The sequence below is a fragment of the Macaca nemestrina genome, chromosome 2 (genome assembly GCF_043159975.1).
Source record: "Macaca nemestrina isolate mMacNem1 chromosome 2, mMacNem.hap1, whole genome shotgun sequence".
NCBI classification, from domain to species: domain Eukaryota; kingdom Metazoa; phylum Chordata; class Mammalia; order Primates; family Cercopithecidae; genus Macaca; species Macaca nemestrina.
In genome coordinates, this window is record NC_092126.1 from 201,840,954 (window position 1) to 201,855,563 (window position 14,610).

Below are 14,610 nucleotides of genomic sequence, written 5' to 3' on the forward strand. Positions count from 1 at the left end.
TTGCTTTAAAATATTGTAACTCACTGTCCTGGTGGGATTTGCTGCTTTTAGTTTTTCCCATCCTCTAATCAATCTTGCCTGCCACTTACAAATTCATCTATGAAAACAACAGAATGGTCTGAATAAAAATATTTACTTCTCTTTATTCCAACCATTGACTATGTCTAAGCCTCAATCTACCTTTTCAGACAGTTTTTACAACAAGAATCTCCTGCTTGAATAAATCAGTTTGTTTTCATCTTTCTTTGTACTTTTTTCTCATCCTGGTGCATTTATTTTTAAGAACAAACTTATTTCCAATAAGCTGTACTCCTCCAATTTTACCTATCTTAATCTTATAAATCCTTCAAGCCACAGGCTAAATCCCATATCTTGTATGAAGATTTCCTTGATGAGGCCAACCAGCTCTCATACATTACTCTTCTGAACTTGCACTGACAATATGTTTGCACATTTTTTTGAAAATTGATTGTATACAGTCTTATGTCATTTTCAGTGTTGGTTTCTGTAACTGCTGACTAATTTATTTTAGTATTTAACTTTTCACATGTTTATAATACCTTTTCCTCAAGTGCATTACAGTTATGACATTGAACTGTTCTTGTTTTGTTACATCTAATATAACACCTTAAAAAGAGCAAGTCATAAGCGTATGTAGTGATTTGATTCGAAAACACACAAATCATTCCACTAATTAGAATGCTTTGGGTTTTTTTCATAATGTATTTATCTGACTTAAGCCACATTATTAAGTTAAACAGAAATACATAAGAGGAGGCTAATCAAGAGAACTGTCAATTTTCAATATGAAATGTGCTTGCTTCATAACCAGATATAATTAAATTTACTTTGTAAATCTTACTACGAAGAGTCCTTTTTTTTTTTTTTTTGCCAAAAAGTAATAGGAGCACTTTCCTTACTTACACTTGTTCGTTGCCAAGGATATCATACCTTGGAAAAAAGAAACAAAATGTTTACATATTCAATTTTTCAAATGGAAATAGTCTATTATAATTTCCTAAGATTTTTCTGAAACTCCACAGGTGGTAAGATATCCTTACTTTTGAAAATCTAATGGGTATAAACACATGAAATAAAAATTCACAGAGAATATATTAGAAGAAATATGTGTTACATGCATCATGTGCTAAGAAAACATAAGAAAAGTTATAATTTGGTGCACTCAATTCATTTTTACTAATCAAATAATGTCAGGCCAAGGAGAGCCTAACTATATAAATATTGTTTTTGACATCAGTCAGATACATTGCTTAATGCACTAATTAACTAAAACATATTTCATTAGCTATTGTCATTAACTAGTATTAATGCTATCACTTTTTATTTTATTTTTTTGATACGGAGTCTGGCTCTGTGGCCCAGGCTGGAGTGAGCGGCGCCATCTTGGCTCCCTGCAAGCTCCGCCCCCCGGGTTCCCGCCATTCTCCTGCCTCAGCCTCCCGAGGAGCTGGGACCACAGGCGCCGCCACCGCGCCCGGCTCGTTTTTTTTTTTTTCTTCTATTTTTAGTAGAGACGGGGTTTCACCGTGTTAGCCAGGATGGTCTCCATCTGCTGACCTCGGGATCTGCCCGCCTCGGCCTCCCAAAGTGCTGGGATTACAGGCTTGAGCCACCGCGCCCTGCCAATTGTCACCAATTTTTCTGTGTCTTTTTTTTTTTTTTTTGTAAAGATAATTTAGAACAGGAAGGAGCAAATTCTTTACCCCTTTGGGGATAGCGAAGCTAAAAAGTGTCCACAGATCCGTCTACTTACCATGTGCCAAAAGAGGAAAAATGGAAAAAGAGATAAAAGAAAAGACTAAAAGAACTTGAAAGAATAAATGAAGGAAAGTTGGGGCACGGAGTGCATCACATGAAGGAGAAGAATGGTCTGTTATCTCTACGGTGTTCATGTCTTAATCCATTGCAAGCAACAAATACTTAGGTTTCATGCAGTTACCGAAGACGGATAAGAAAGTAACAGATGACACTATAAATTTTATGAAGTGTAGCTCTGTTTATCTAGTTTCCTTCACATTTTACAGATACACATCTTATTTGAGTGATAGAATTTCAACTTTTTCTTGTAGTAACATTGAAAAAGACTGTGAAAATGCTGCTAATGCCAAACCAAAGATCTTTTGATCAACCTTTCTGGGAGAAGGTTTTGTTCTCTGACTTATTGTCAGTGAACTATGAGGCATCATATTATTTGTCTTGCCTGGTGAATAATGATAAAGATGACAACAAATCAATGTTGCATGTGAATGAACCTGTAAAAGGCCAGACACAAATACCAAATTACTAATAAAAACACAATAAAGTTCAACACTGGCAGAAGCTTGTCAATCTCCAATTGCAGTAGCAAAGAAAAGCCCCACTTTTCAATTTAATTACCATTGAATTCTTCCTAGAATCATATGACTATAATAAAATGCACTGTATTTATAGTTAGGAATTAATACATTTTGACATATTTTTGTCAAGCTGAGAGAAGAATATTGAAGGGATAAAGCATTGCCTTCGTTGCTATATTAGTGAATTAACAAATAATTTTCTTCTTTGGGTAGCTGGTAACTTTTGATATTCTGATACTTTTTATTTTATTTTGATATTTATTTTGATATTGTGGGGAAAGGCTTAGAATGAAAACTGATGATAGCTAAGCTTTTTAGAAATAATACTAAATATTGTAACAAAAAACTAGAGACAATATTTTCAAGGTGATGATTACCATTAGCTAGGTATATCTCCTAAATACTTACCTTTCCTCCATCCCATTGCCATTGCTTTGTTTTATTCCCCTATCATTTACATGATATTAGCCATTCTACTGTGATATTCCATGCTTTATCTACCTGCCCCAGCCTCACATCCTCCAATCCATCATCTGTACTCAAACATCAGAATTCCAATGTGACATACAAAGCTTCACAATTGGCTTCAAAACATCTTCTTAGATTATCTCCTACCCTACGCAGTTTTCAAACTCAACAAGCCTCATACATCAGTGACAAATTGATAAAGGACACAGACAGCAGTGAAGTGCAACATGAGGAGTACTACAATAGAGCAGCAAGCATTAGGAATAACAAAAACACGCAGGCAAATAACCTTCCCTAAAAGAGGGCAGGAATTCAGAAGGAAGACTAACGGGGCTATTTGCTATTTCCTGTTTTCTCGTCTTTCATTGTATTATATTTATAGTCTTTTTTTTTTTCTTTTTTTGGTCTTTCGCCAGGGAAATTTGTCTCCATTCGCACAGAAAATCACAACAATAGTACAATTTTGTTATTGCTGTTGACTAACAATCTATTCTAATGCTAGACCACTTTTGGACAGAGACATTTTCTTGTTATCTTTGTCCTTATTTTTGGCTCCGTGCCTGGCATCCAGCAGCCACCAAATGTTTTTCTATTATTCGTGAATAAATGATTCTAGATTCACCTCAAAACTTTACTTCTACAAGCTTTCCTCAGGCTTCCCTGGTATATATAATTGCCCCTTTCTGTAGGGAAATTATTAGTTCTTCCACATTGCTCAGCTAGTGCTTATCATACAAAATTGTGAGTGTTTGTGTGTGTGCATGTGTGTGTGTCAGGAGCAAGACAGTGTTTAGTGTCTGGTCTCTAATAATTATCAGGAGCAAAAAAAGTATCTGAAGTTTTCATACTTTGTATATCAAGAAAAGCTTAAACCCGAATTATGAAGGTTCTAAATTACAGAAAAATTTTCTAGAAGATCAATTTTGAAGACTTATTTTGTGAATTACTTAATATTATGAACAGTAGAATACTGTACTGTGTTCAATAATCTTTCTTTTTCAGTATCATATGGTTCGCCAATTAGAAAACATAAAAGTATAAAGAATACATCAAAAAATGGATAAAATCATGCCAAAATCTATTAATTTGTATTTGTTGTTTTTATATTAACTTTAAATATGTGTTTTTATTATAAACAATTAAATAATAATTTTCAAGTGTTAGCCTTTTAAAAACTGAACTCAAAAAATAATGAAATTGAATTTTGTTGTCAATATTACTAAGATCTAACCACTATTTTTAGTAAGAATTATAACTTTTTTTTAAGCAAATACTAGGTATTTAAGACAAACAAGAACTTGAAGGTAAGTGACTCAAAAATATATATACATAAAAATAAAGTTTCCAAATATGTAGAAACAATTTTGTGTTTTATATCTTAATTATACTGAAAATAATTTGTGTTAAATCATAAAAATTTGTTTCATCTATTATTTCATGAATATTTCCAATTTCACTGCAAGATAATAAAATAAAGTGAGAAGTTTAGCATTGATTTTGAATTAATTAGTTTTATTGCAGGGGTTTACAGAAATTACTATAGTCTATGTATTATTTAGTAGACTCAATGGGAAAAAAACCCTCCAAATTATCCACAGTTTTCATGTTATATGAGTTCAAGACTTTATGCATATAAAGCTTAACAGCACTACTTTCTCTTCCCATTTTACAAGTCCCCATTTCTGTATTCTCTGACTTCAGCTTTTAAAATGCAGATTTCTAAGTTCTGTAATAATCTTTTCTTGTGGAATATACAGCTTTGGTTTTTCTTTGTTTATGATTCATGTGACACTGACACATTTATAACATTAATACAAATTAAGATCATCTACAGAATTTTATTTTTAAGTTAGAGAAAGAGGACACAGAATATGCTTTTAGTTTCCCATTTCAAATGCGAACTTAAAAGAATTAAACTAACAATATATGCATATATGATAAGTGCTACAATCTCAGAGAGACAAATGAAGGCTTTTGGAGGGAGAGGAAGACATAGACAAAAAATATTAGTGTGTGTGTGTATACATATATACATTGCATATATAGAGCATATATGTATATATATTTTATTTACCAAAATGCAAATGATATCATTAAAGGAAGCTAATGTTATGACATAGAAAATTCTAGTTAGAAAAATTAATCTGAAGACCTCAAAGACAAGAGTTATGTACAAATAAAAGAGGATGAAGAAAAAATGTATGAGCATGTATATGAGATTTTTTAAACCAAGACAAAAAAAAAGCCATTATAGAAATGAATTGATTTATTTTAATGTCTAAATATTTCTAAGTAAAAAAAAAAATCTTGCAAAAAGAAAAACTGCTTTTATCTATATTTTTAGCTTACATAAAGGCCCAGTCAAAATAAACAGTGACCTGGGAATTATAAGAAAGACAAAACATTCAGAATTATTAAACTGGAAAAGGAAACAGTATGATTTTTTGACCAGTGTTTTTTTTTTTTTTTGATTTAGAGGATAAAAAGTATCAGTGTCTTTGTATTTAAAATCAATTAAGGCTTAAACTAACAGAGGAAAACCCACTCTTGTGAGACATTTGGGAAAGAATAAGGAAACTGACCACATTTAAAGGCCCTCGAAGAAAATGCTGTAACTTAAAAAGGTTTCATTACAGAGTGTGCATTGGCTCTATGATTGTTCTGGCCCCTAAATTCCCATCAGAGCTGATGATTAAAGTTCTACCCACTGGCCAGGTCCCTACAATTATCCCATTGTGATGGAGCTCTACAGTGGCGCCCTGCTATGGCCAGACATCAAGTCATTAGAGAACTGCAAGGGATGATGAAGAAGGTTATTTTAATTCCCTTTTCAGCCCTTCTCAGGAGTGGCTCTTTAGTTCACAGAGCTGTGGGTACTTGCTTTCAAACTAACAAGCAATATTATAAATGGAGGCTGCATTATCATGATTGCAGACAATCTAAGGCACTTGAAGGCCAAGGATTCTCCGTCCTCAATATGTGCTGTTTTGTATTTACCAGCTAAAAATATATAGACAGCACAAACAGTAAAAGCGGGGAAAATGCAGTGAACATGGTGGTGGGGGCAAAGGAAACAGTAAGAGAACATAAGATGATGGCAAAAATGAACAACAGAGACAAGAGGAGAGCCCTGGCCATTTTGTTAGTATATAAAATATCTTTACCCATTTTCTTGTTGTTCTGCCGCATAGTGTTCCAGCTCTGTACCAGGAAGGGGCTGTACTGGGGGAGGAGGTAGAGGGACATTGGCCCAAGTGGATCCATTGTTTTTCTGTGGTTTAGAAGAGTTTTTATTTTTCTTCTTTTTTCCACCTTTCCCACCTGAAAGTAATAACGTATTTATTCAGAGATGCCAAATAGCAGAATAAATAGAATACATCAGACGCCAAGATGTATTTATGTTTCAAAACACCAGAATCAGTATGTTGGAGTTGTTAAAAGCTATAAACAATGAAATGATATAATCAGAAAAACATTTTTATAAATCACTCAAAATGATACTGTTTTTTGTTTTTGTTTTTTTTTTTCCCCCAGTGCATTAACAGCAGGGCCGAATAAACCAAAAACATGGCTGCTGTATCAAAAGCATGCTTATTGATTGATTCACATCTGCTGCTTTCACATTTTCATTGTTAGAGGAAATAATGGGCCATAACAAATTCTTTTAAATGTCAAATTCTAGTACACTTATAATGCTCTTTTGCATAATCTCTCTCAGTGGAAAATGCAAGGTGTAAGGATCTAGGCTAAACTCTTCCCTTAGAATGTATTCAATTTAATTAATCCAGGAAGGGTACCAATTTTTATCTCGAAAGTAACTGATAAAAATCAATCAGCTACAATCGAGAAAATACCTGTAAATACTTTCCAAAGATACATTTTATAGACTTTTTAACTAATGAACAGCACAATTGTTTTTGCATATGTGAATAGTTCTTAGCTATTTTAAGCATAACATGACATAACATTCCAAAAAGGAAGAAAAATTAATACAGTAATCAGTTTCAGTAGCATTGCATTACGAATGAATTCATGCGCAAAACATGAGAAGAAAGTAAGTTGGCAGCATATGAGCCATATCTAGGATTACATGGAGCTTAATGAAATATAAAAAATATAATTTATCATTTGGACAGTGCCATGGTTTTTACTCTTCAAAAATTAAGTAGATAAAGCTTCTTCCTTAAAAGTGGACCACAGTTAGATGAGGAATGAGTATTTCTTGGAGCAGAATAACAAAGGACGTTTCAGGGGACATTATATAACTTCCGTGACTCCCACCACAGCCTACAGCAATATCTGCCAAAAATCTTACTGATCCTTTGGACTTCATCTTTCTGGAACCACAAGTTGTGAGCAAAAACCATTTGAAGCAGGGCTATTTAGCAATATATTATAGTATCACTAGAAGCCTACTTGTCTCCTTACTTCTACCAATTACTCATGTGCATCAGCCATATCGAATATTATGTAATTTAACAGGAACATATTTGAGCACCAGGAAGTGATAAAACTGTTCAACTAGATATATATTTTATTGCCAGTTATAAAATTGTGTATGTTTTCCACATAGCACGTGCACCTTCGCACACATTTCGAAGAACATCCCTGCACACAAATTGCTTTCACCTTGACTTTTATTGTACTTGTTTGGCAGAACAAAAGATTTTAAGAGGAAGGAGAGCAGATATCTTTTGCTTAGAGGATAAGGTTTCGCATCTGGGTTTACAGACCAGCTTCCCACTTACTCAATAGTTACTGCCTACATTTTGGCACATGTAAAACAGATATTGAGTTACTACTTCTTTGAGTGACTTTGAGAATTACAAGAGACAATGCGTATCAACTACTCAGAATGGACAGAACTTTCAATAAATGCCACTCATTTGTGTTCTTTCCTTCCCATATCCTCTATCTTAGAGCAAACCCAGCTCCTCTTATTTCTAAAGCTTTCTTTATTCGCAACTTCTCCAGGCCCCATGAGTATCCCACAAACAGCCTGACTCTCAGAATAAGAATAAACTTGCTTGAATATAAATCTGTATTGTTTGTCTTTAAGGCAGATGAACCTTAATCCTTTGTTTCCTGATGAGTCAGCAAAATTACAACACAGGAACCATCTTCTGTTGTAGTATCAGAACTCTATTTCAATGATTGAAAGGGGACTAGATTGGGCTACTTGTCTTCCATAGCTTTCTCTCTAGTTGCACCTCCTTTATTCCTTATTTATTTAAAAATATACAGCACCTTTCGTTTTCCATAGTACTTTCAGAAATGTTAGGTGGTCACCACCAGAACTGAGTAACAGAAACAGACAAGTTCGTGCATCTCCGTTTTATCAATGAAGCAACTGAGGTTCATTCTGAGTGTCACGTGGTCCATATTCACCCAGTAAAAGAAAAATCAGAATTCAGAGTGCAGCAGCTTTCTTTACTGGAAATTACTGCTTCTAGAGCCCTGAATTCTGCTGAAGTCATTGTCCAAAGTTCAAGAAAGCCATTCATCACCTACTCTTCCAAACAGACTTAAAAATGTGTTTTGGAAACAGGGGCGATTCACAGAAGACGTGTGAGGGCTTTCTATCCAACAATCACCTTCTCTTCTTTTGAGGAACTTTCTGCTCTCTCATTATGGGCAGTGCATGCAGGATTACAAATCAACACACCTGACTTCTTTTAGCCGTGAGCAGTGGTAGGTTCACAGCATGGTGGAGAGCAGACGACAGAACCAAAGCCACTTATACATTCTCTGAGATCTGAACCTTGAGTGAAGTAAGCCACAGTCTGTTGCTGTTACTTGCAAACAAAGAACCTTCAATCATTTTAAGGTGGGAATTGCCTATATTATCTTTTAAGGGAGTGCATTTTAATGACTTACATATATAAATTCTTTGATTTGTGTATATATTAATATATATGTATATATACACTTTTTTTCCCTTGAGACAGGGTCTCACTGTGTCACCCAGGTGGAGTGCAGTGGTGCAATCACATCCACTGCAGCCTCAACCTCTCAGGCTCAAGCATCCTTCTACCCCAGCCTCTCAAGTACCTGGGAATACAGTCAAGTGCCACCATGCTTGACTAATTTTTGTATTTTTTTTTAGAGATGGGGTTTCACCATGTTGCCCAGGCTGGTGATTTTATATTTTTAATGGTTAGATTTTTAATGGAAGTGCTCAGAACTTATGTATTGAATAAATATTAAGTGTTTCAAAGAGGGTGACACGCTCACTCAAATAATTCAGAAATGTCCACTTTTATCACTGTGATTATTTTAAATTGCTTACATTGCTATGCACAAATTAGGAAAATCTTATAATACCATCTGACTAGCTCTCCACAGGGTGGTTTGATCTTAAATTTAAGTCTTAGGAAACACACCTGTGATTATAAGCATAAGACAAAACCCTAATATTAAACTCAATTGAGCTAAACTAAAAAGAGAATAATCACTTCACTCTCACCTACTAAAGAACGCTTTCTATCATCGATTTAAGTAATTTTGCATTCAAATGTAGATGAAGTAGTTAATATAATTCATAGATATATATAAATGTCACTCAGGAGATTAATGGATTTGAAAAAGCACTAAGCACTATTGTGAATTGTGTTCTGCTTACAATCACCCAAAAGACAACTTTTACAACTTGGTGGGAGCAATCAGCACATATAGAATACTTAAAGAAAGAAAGATTTTTAAAAGTCTTACGAAATCCATGGATTATAGTATATAGATTCATTTTTACATACTGCATGTGACTTTGCATATCTTTAATGAAATAAAAAGGAAGCCCAGGATAAATTACTTTTTAATTATTCAGAACAATTGTGAGACTTATTATGAATAAATGGCAGTCTAAATGACACATAAGGTCATTACAAAAGTTCTCCTATATTATCAAACCCGTTTAAATCCATAACAGATGTTTAAAATTTTCTGGATTCTATAATATAGCTAATTCTACCAATAGGCAAGAAGAGCAAATGACCCATTTTGAAGGGAAGAAGGAGCATTAACATTTTCAGACTGAAAGGGTTCCATCTCCTGAGGAAAAGTAATTTAGAAAATGTTACCCTAATGATGTAAAAAGTTTAACTCTTTATGGCTTTGATGCCTGGTAGCCTGTGACATGCCATAAAACACTATAGTCTTTTACAAATAACCTGTAATTAAAAAAATAAAAAAAATCTCAGTACAAACAAATAGCATATAGTTAATTCAAACAAATTAGACAAGTGGGGTCATGGAATAAATTAGAAATGCACAAAGTCATCAGCCATACAATGTAAATGTCATGGTTGAAAGTTAGAGTGTGTCTACTACAACCTCCTCATTTTACAGGTAAGGATCTTTGGGCCAGGAAAATTTCACACATAAGTCATTACAATAGGTATATATTTTTGTCCAGTAAAGGTGTTTCTTTCCATTTGTGCTATATGATACCGACATTATAGATTGTCAGTTTATCTGATATATCTCAAATACATATTAAAATTTATACCATAAAAGAATTATCAATATCAAAGATTGTATGATTTTTTGGAAATTAAATATTAATTTCCCCTATTAACTTTCTCGTACAGTGCAGCAGAATACCATTCAATAGATAACAAATCCTATTATATGGTATTTTGAAATCGTGTCTAAAAATAGGAGTTAACATCATTTATATAATAATATTATGAAGCACTCCAAAATCATTTTCATTTTAGTTCATCTTTTGGTATCTATAACATGGAATTGACTTTCATGTATGATCTTTTTATCACAAAATTCTTTACTCTGTTCTTTAATGAATGGTATTTAGTAGAATGGCATAATTTTTCTTTAAATATATCCTCATAGAGTTAGTATATAAAAGGGGACAGTGATTTTTCTCTTCCCTTTTATCCCACCAAGGCATGATTTCATTAGCATAAACTGTTGTCATTTGACAGATAAATGCCTGACAGTGAGCTGTGATTCAGTATATCTTAAGGTTGTTAGGAACACAGGTCATATGCTGGTGACAAACAAATATTTCTCCTTACTGTGATGAGACCAACCTGAGAGACTGCCACTCCTTTCTGAGCTGTTGTGAGAGCTGGTGGTGCTGAAATCCTGAGACTGGTTGTGTGGCATTCTATTAGACAATCCCTCAGCCAATCGGTAGTCAGGAATGTAAAGTAAGGCTAAGGGTTAAAGGGCAGAGGTCATAGTGGCATCATGTGATTAGTTCACAGCACAAGCCCATGCAGAACATGCAGTTAGCAACTCAGAAGCAGATGTGGGAGAGTGGAGGAATGTTTTGTCTACCCTGTCCTAATGAAAGTAGAGATGGATTGTTGATCATTATGTTGAAAAAGAGCTAAAAGATGAAACCGATTGGCACTGGTGTGTGGTGGAGGTGGCGGTGGTGGAGGTGGTGGTGGTGGTGGTGGTGGTGGTGGCGGTGGTGGTGGTAGGAATTATTCAAGTTACTGGAAACATGCCAATATCTTTTTTTAGTTTAGGTGGTAAACCTGGTAATGAATCACTAAGTCGAACAACAAATACTACTTTCTATGTCATGCACAAATGATATGAAAATAACTCCTCAGGAAACGAAAACCTGACTCACCGTTGTTACCTTTGTTCTGATCAGGTAGAGAATAACCAAATCCCATCAGATCTGTTTTTTGCTGAATTGAGCTTTTCCACTGTGGATCAGGCAGATCGACAGCCAATTCATGTATGCTGTTGGAATGCAAGATCTGCGTCGTGGCATATGGGGTGGCCTGTGTTATCTGGCTGGAACTGTTGTAAGTGGTTTTGGTAGTGAAGTCAATGCTGCTGTAAATGGCTCCATCCGAGAGCATCGTTGCTGTTTTATCCCCTTGGCCTGGAACTGGTGGCAGCACATCTGTGGTGAGGTGAACATAGGGAAACGAAACAATTTAACGAGGCACCGGAAGCCCAAACAATCCGGATTGAAGATGAAAAATAAGTGTGTCGCACTGCACGTTTGCATTTCAGCTGAGATGGGCTTCATGAGCCACTGAAGGGTAGATGATGTACAACCATCGCCAAGCTATCAGCCTCAGTGACAGGCAGGCCTACTGCTCGCCCTTCACGTCTCACTGCTTAAAACACCCTTCCCCCCATTTTCTTTAACCATGAATGAGACGGTTGGCATACTTCACTACTGAAGACTGCTTTCAGTTGTTCACTCTGTGTTAGAGCCAAGGAAAGCATTAGCACTTTACAGTAGCAATGATAGCGAATCCACAACCCACAGATGAAAAACATCTCTTTATCCCAAGAGACGTGGACGACAACGGCTGAATATATGCTAACATTTCCAAAATTATACCCCACTGACTATCAAGTACATTTTTTGAAGTTATAACTTGCCACTTATTGGTGTGATTTCATTGCTCCAGAAATGGAGAATGCATTCTTTTTTCTTGAATAACAAAGGAAAATTTTCATGTATAAGTCATTTTCACAGTATAGCAGAATTTAACTATAGAAAAAGCAGTCTCCGTGATCGGTGACTTTAATTTATGCTATCAACTCCGAACTAGAGAATTACTGTTTCATGTTGTAATACAGCTAGAGTAAAATTAAACTTCAGGAACAACACTGAATATCAATCAGTCCATTTTTCATTCTGGTGTGCTGAATTATTTTTACATGATGCTTTACAATTCAGAACCGCCGCCTCTCTCCTGAGCTCCTATTTTCCCTTTTTGGAAGAAAGATACCGAGTGAATCTAAAATAGAAATCACTAAATAACACTATTTTTAATCATGTAGGTTAAAATGAATCTAATTATTATATAGTACATTTTAAAATAAACCGTCTTCTGAAAGCTTCATTTCATGGGACTTGAGGTCATGAAATCACTTCATTCTTTCATTATAGGACATTTTCAACTATCTTAACACTTTTAGATTAGCTGATGCTCAATAGTACCTGAAATAACAATTCTTACAGAAATATTACTTTTGCTTTTGAATTTCACCTAAGCTAAAAACTGTCTAGCAACTGTAGAAAGAAATGTATACTGTATTTTTTACACTGTATAACTTAAATCTTTATGAAGGTTTTGAAGTTTGGAACTTGTTTTACAATTGAGTGGATATGTACTTAAGATATTGAAGTAAGTATCTTAAATGTGTATCAGTGAAATTGTTAAACGTATTTAAACTTATAATATTTCACCAGGCTGTATGAGCAAATAACATTATTTTTGAATTTCAGAACTTCACAACTACTTTCTTGCCCTTCTTTCTTTGAGCTATGTACTAATTACAAAATTTGATGTTAAGCATATTGCATTCTCAAGTGTTAATATTATTTTTATTTCTCAAAAACTTTTAAGATGTAGTATATCCAAATTGGTGAAAATAGATCCTTCACTCTGGGTGATTTTTCAGACTTTTGTTTCTGCTGCTTCCACCATGTCCTTCACTGATGAATATTAAGTGAATATACATGATTCCCCAACGTGGGCTCCAATTTCACACACTTTGAATTTAAAGTTCTTCAAAGCTTTAGATGTGGATTGCAAGCCATTTCAATGGCAAGCTTTTCAAATGACTGTGTGCTCAAATGTTAAACAATGAAGAAAAGCGGTCCAAGAATCTAATCCCACATAATATTGCTATACAACTAATGCTATGGCTCTGGAAATTGAATCTCTCCTATCCCTGCTAGATAAAATTATAGTCAGCCTTTAAGTCTAAGTGCTTCTGTATTGATTTTTAGGCTGCATATTGTCTTCAGATATGATTTGATCATCCCTACATTTTCAAAAAATAAACTGAATTATATTCTAACATCGAAATACTGGAATATTGCACATGAATATTTGGATGTTAAGGAGAGTCCTGTAATATCAGATGATTTGGAACTCTGGGCTGGCCTTCCTCCCAAAAGCCTAGACCTAAATAGGTGATGCCATCTTTAGCAGGTCTTTTTTCCATTTCCATTTATCGCAGTCCCCACCTACCAATCCTTAATGTTTTAGACTATCTGACGAGGGCTTGTTAACACTTGTGTTTGAAACCTATGAGTTATACAAAGCCTTCCTCCACTTGGAATTGGTAATTCATTCTGTAGTTTTTCAGCACCCTGGTTATACTTGTACTCACATTTATTTCCTTTTCTTTTATATAATGATCTGTATGAATGACTGTCTCCTTCACTGCATCATAAAGTCACTTGAAGACAGGAGCATATGGGATTTATGTCTGCATTTTCATAATTGCTCACCCAGTGTTTTGAAGAGAGTAAGCACTTGCTGACTTGAATGATTAAATAAATTTTTTATGGTTTGCTTTGATAAAATGTAGATTTATGCTATAATTAGTAACTTTATTATTCTAAGCACTATTTTTATTACATTCAAACATGTATTGTCATTTCATTCTTAAAGGGGAAATGTCAGTATCCATCCTTATTCTTCTAAGTGAATATGGTTATATAGTCATACATGTGAATCCACCTTTACAACAGAAAGCAGAGTTTTCTACAACCAGATGTCAAATTATTTATCTTGAGGAATCTTAGTTTATTGACCCTTAACAGGGAAATATGATTATCTATTTCATACATTACTATGCAAGTAAAATGAATTAAAATATACAAAAAAAATTTTAACAGTATTTCTGGCACAGAGTAAATGCTTAAAATGACTCTCACATGGATAAGGGACACAGTCAACCCTAAAAAATGTTGTCTTGGCCTTGCTGTTCATCTATGAGATATTTCACATTGTGAAAATGGAAGAAAAACCTTGCATATCTCCAAGTGTAC

At 34.5% G+C, this 14,610-nt stretch overlaps 1 protein-coding gene across 26 annotated transcripts in view; it reads right to left on the bottom strand.

The window, feature by feature from the left end:
- The window catches only part of LOC105485558 (roundabout guidance receptor 2), a 1,382,758-nt gene that overhangs the window by 35,968 nt on the left and 1,332,180 nt on the right, over window positions 1–14,610 (bottom strand). For 16 of the 26 annotated variants that reach the window (XM_071089525.1, XM_071089527.1, XM_071089519.1 and 13 more), the window contains 3 exons: window positions 11,428–11,709; window positions 10,874–10,999; window positions 5,990–6,146 (listed from right to left, as the gene is read on the bottom strand). In XM_071089525.1, the coding sequence (XP_070945626.1) occupies window positions 5,990–6,146; window positions 10,874–10,999; window positions 11,428–11,709 (565 nt within the window). The remainder of the gene's footprint in view (window positions 1–5,989; window positions 6,147–10,873; window positions 11,000–11,427; window positions 11,710–14,610) is intronic. The other 10 variants (XM_071089532.1, XM_071089540.1, XM_071089588.1 and 7 more) reach the window with 1 other exon arrangement.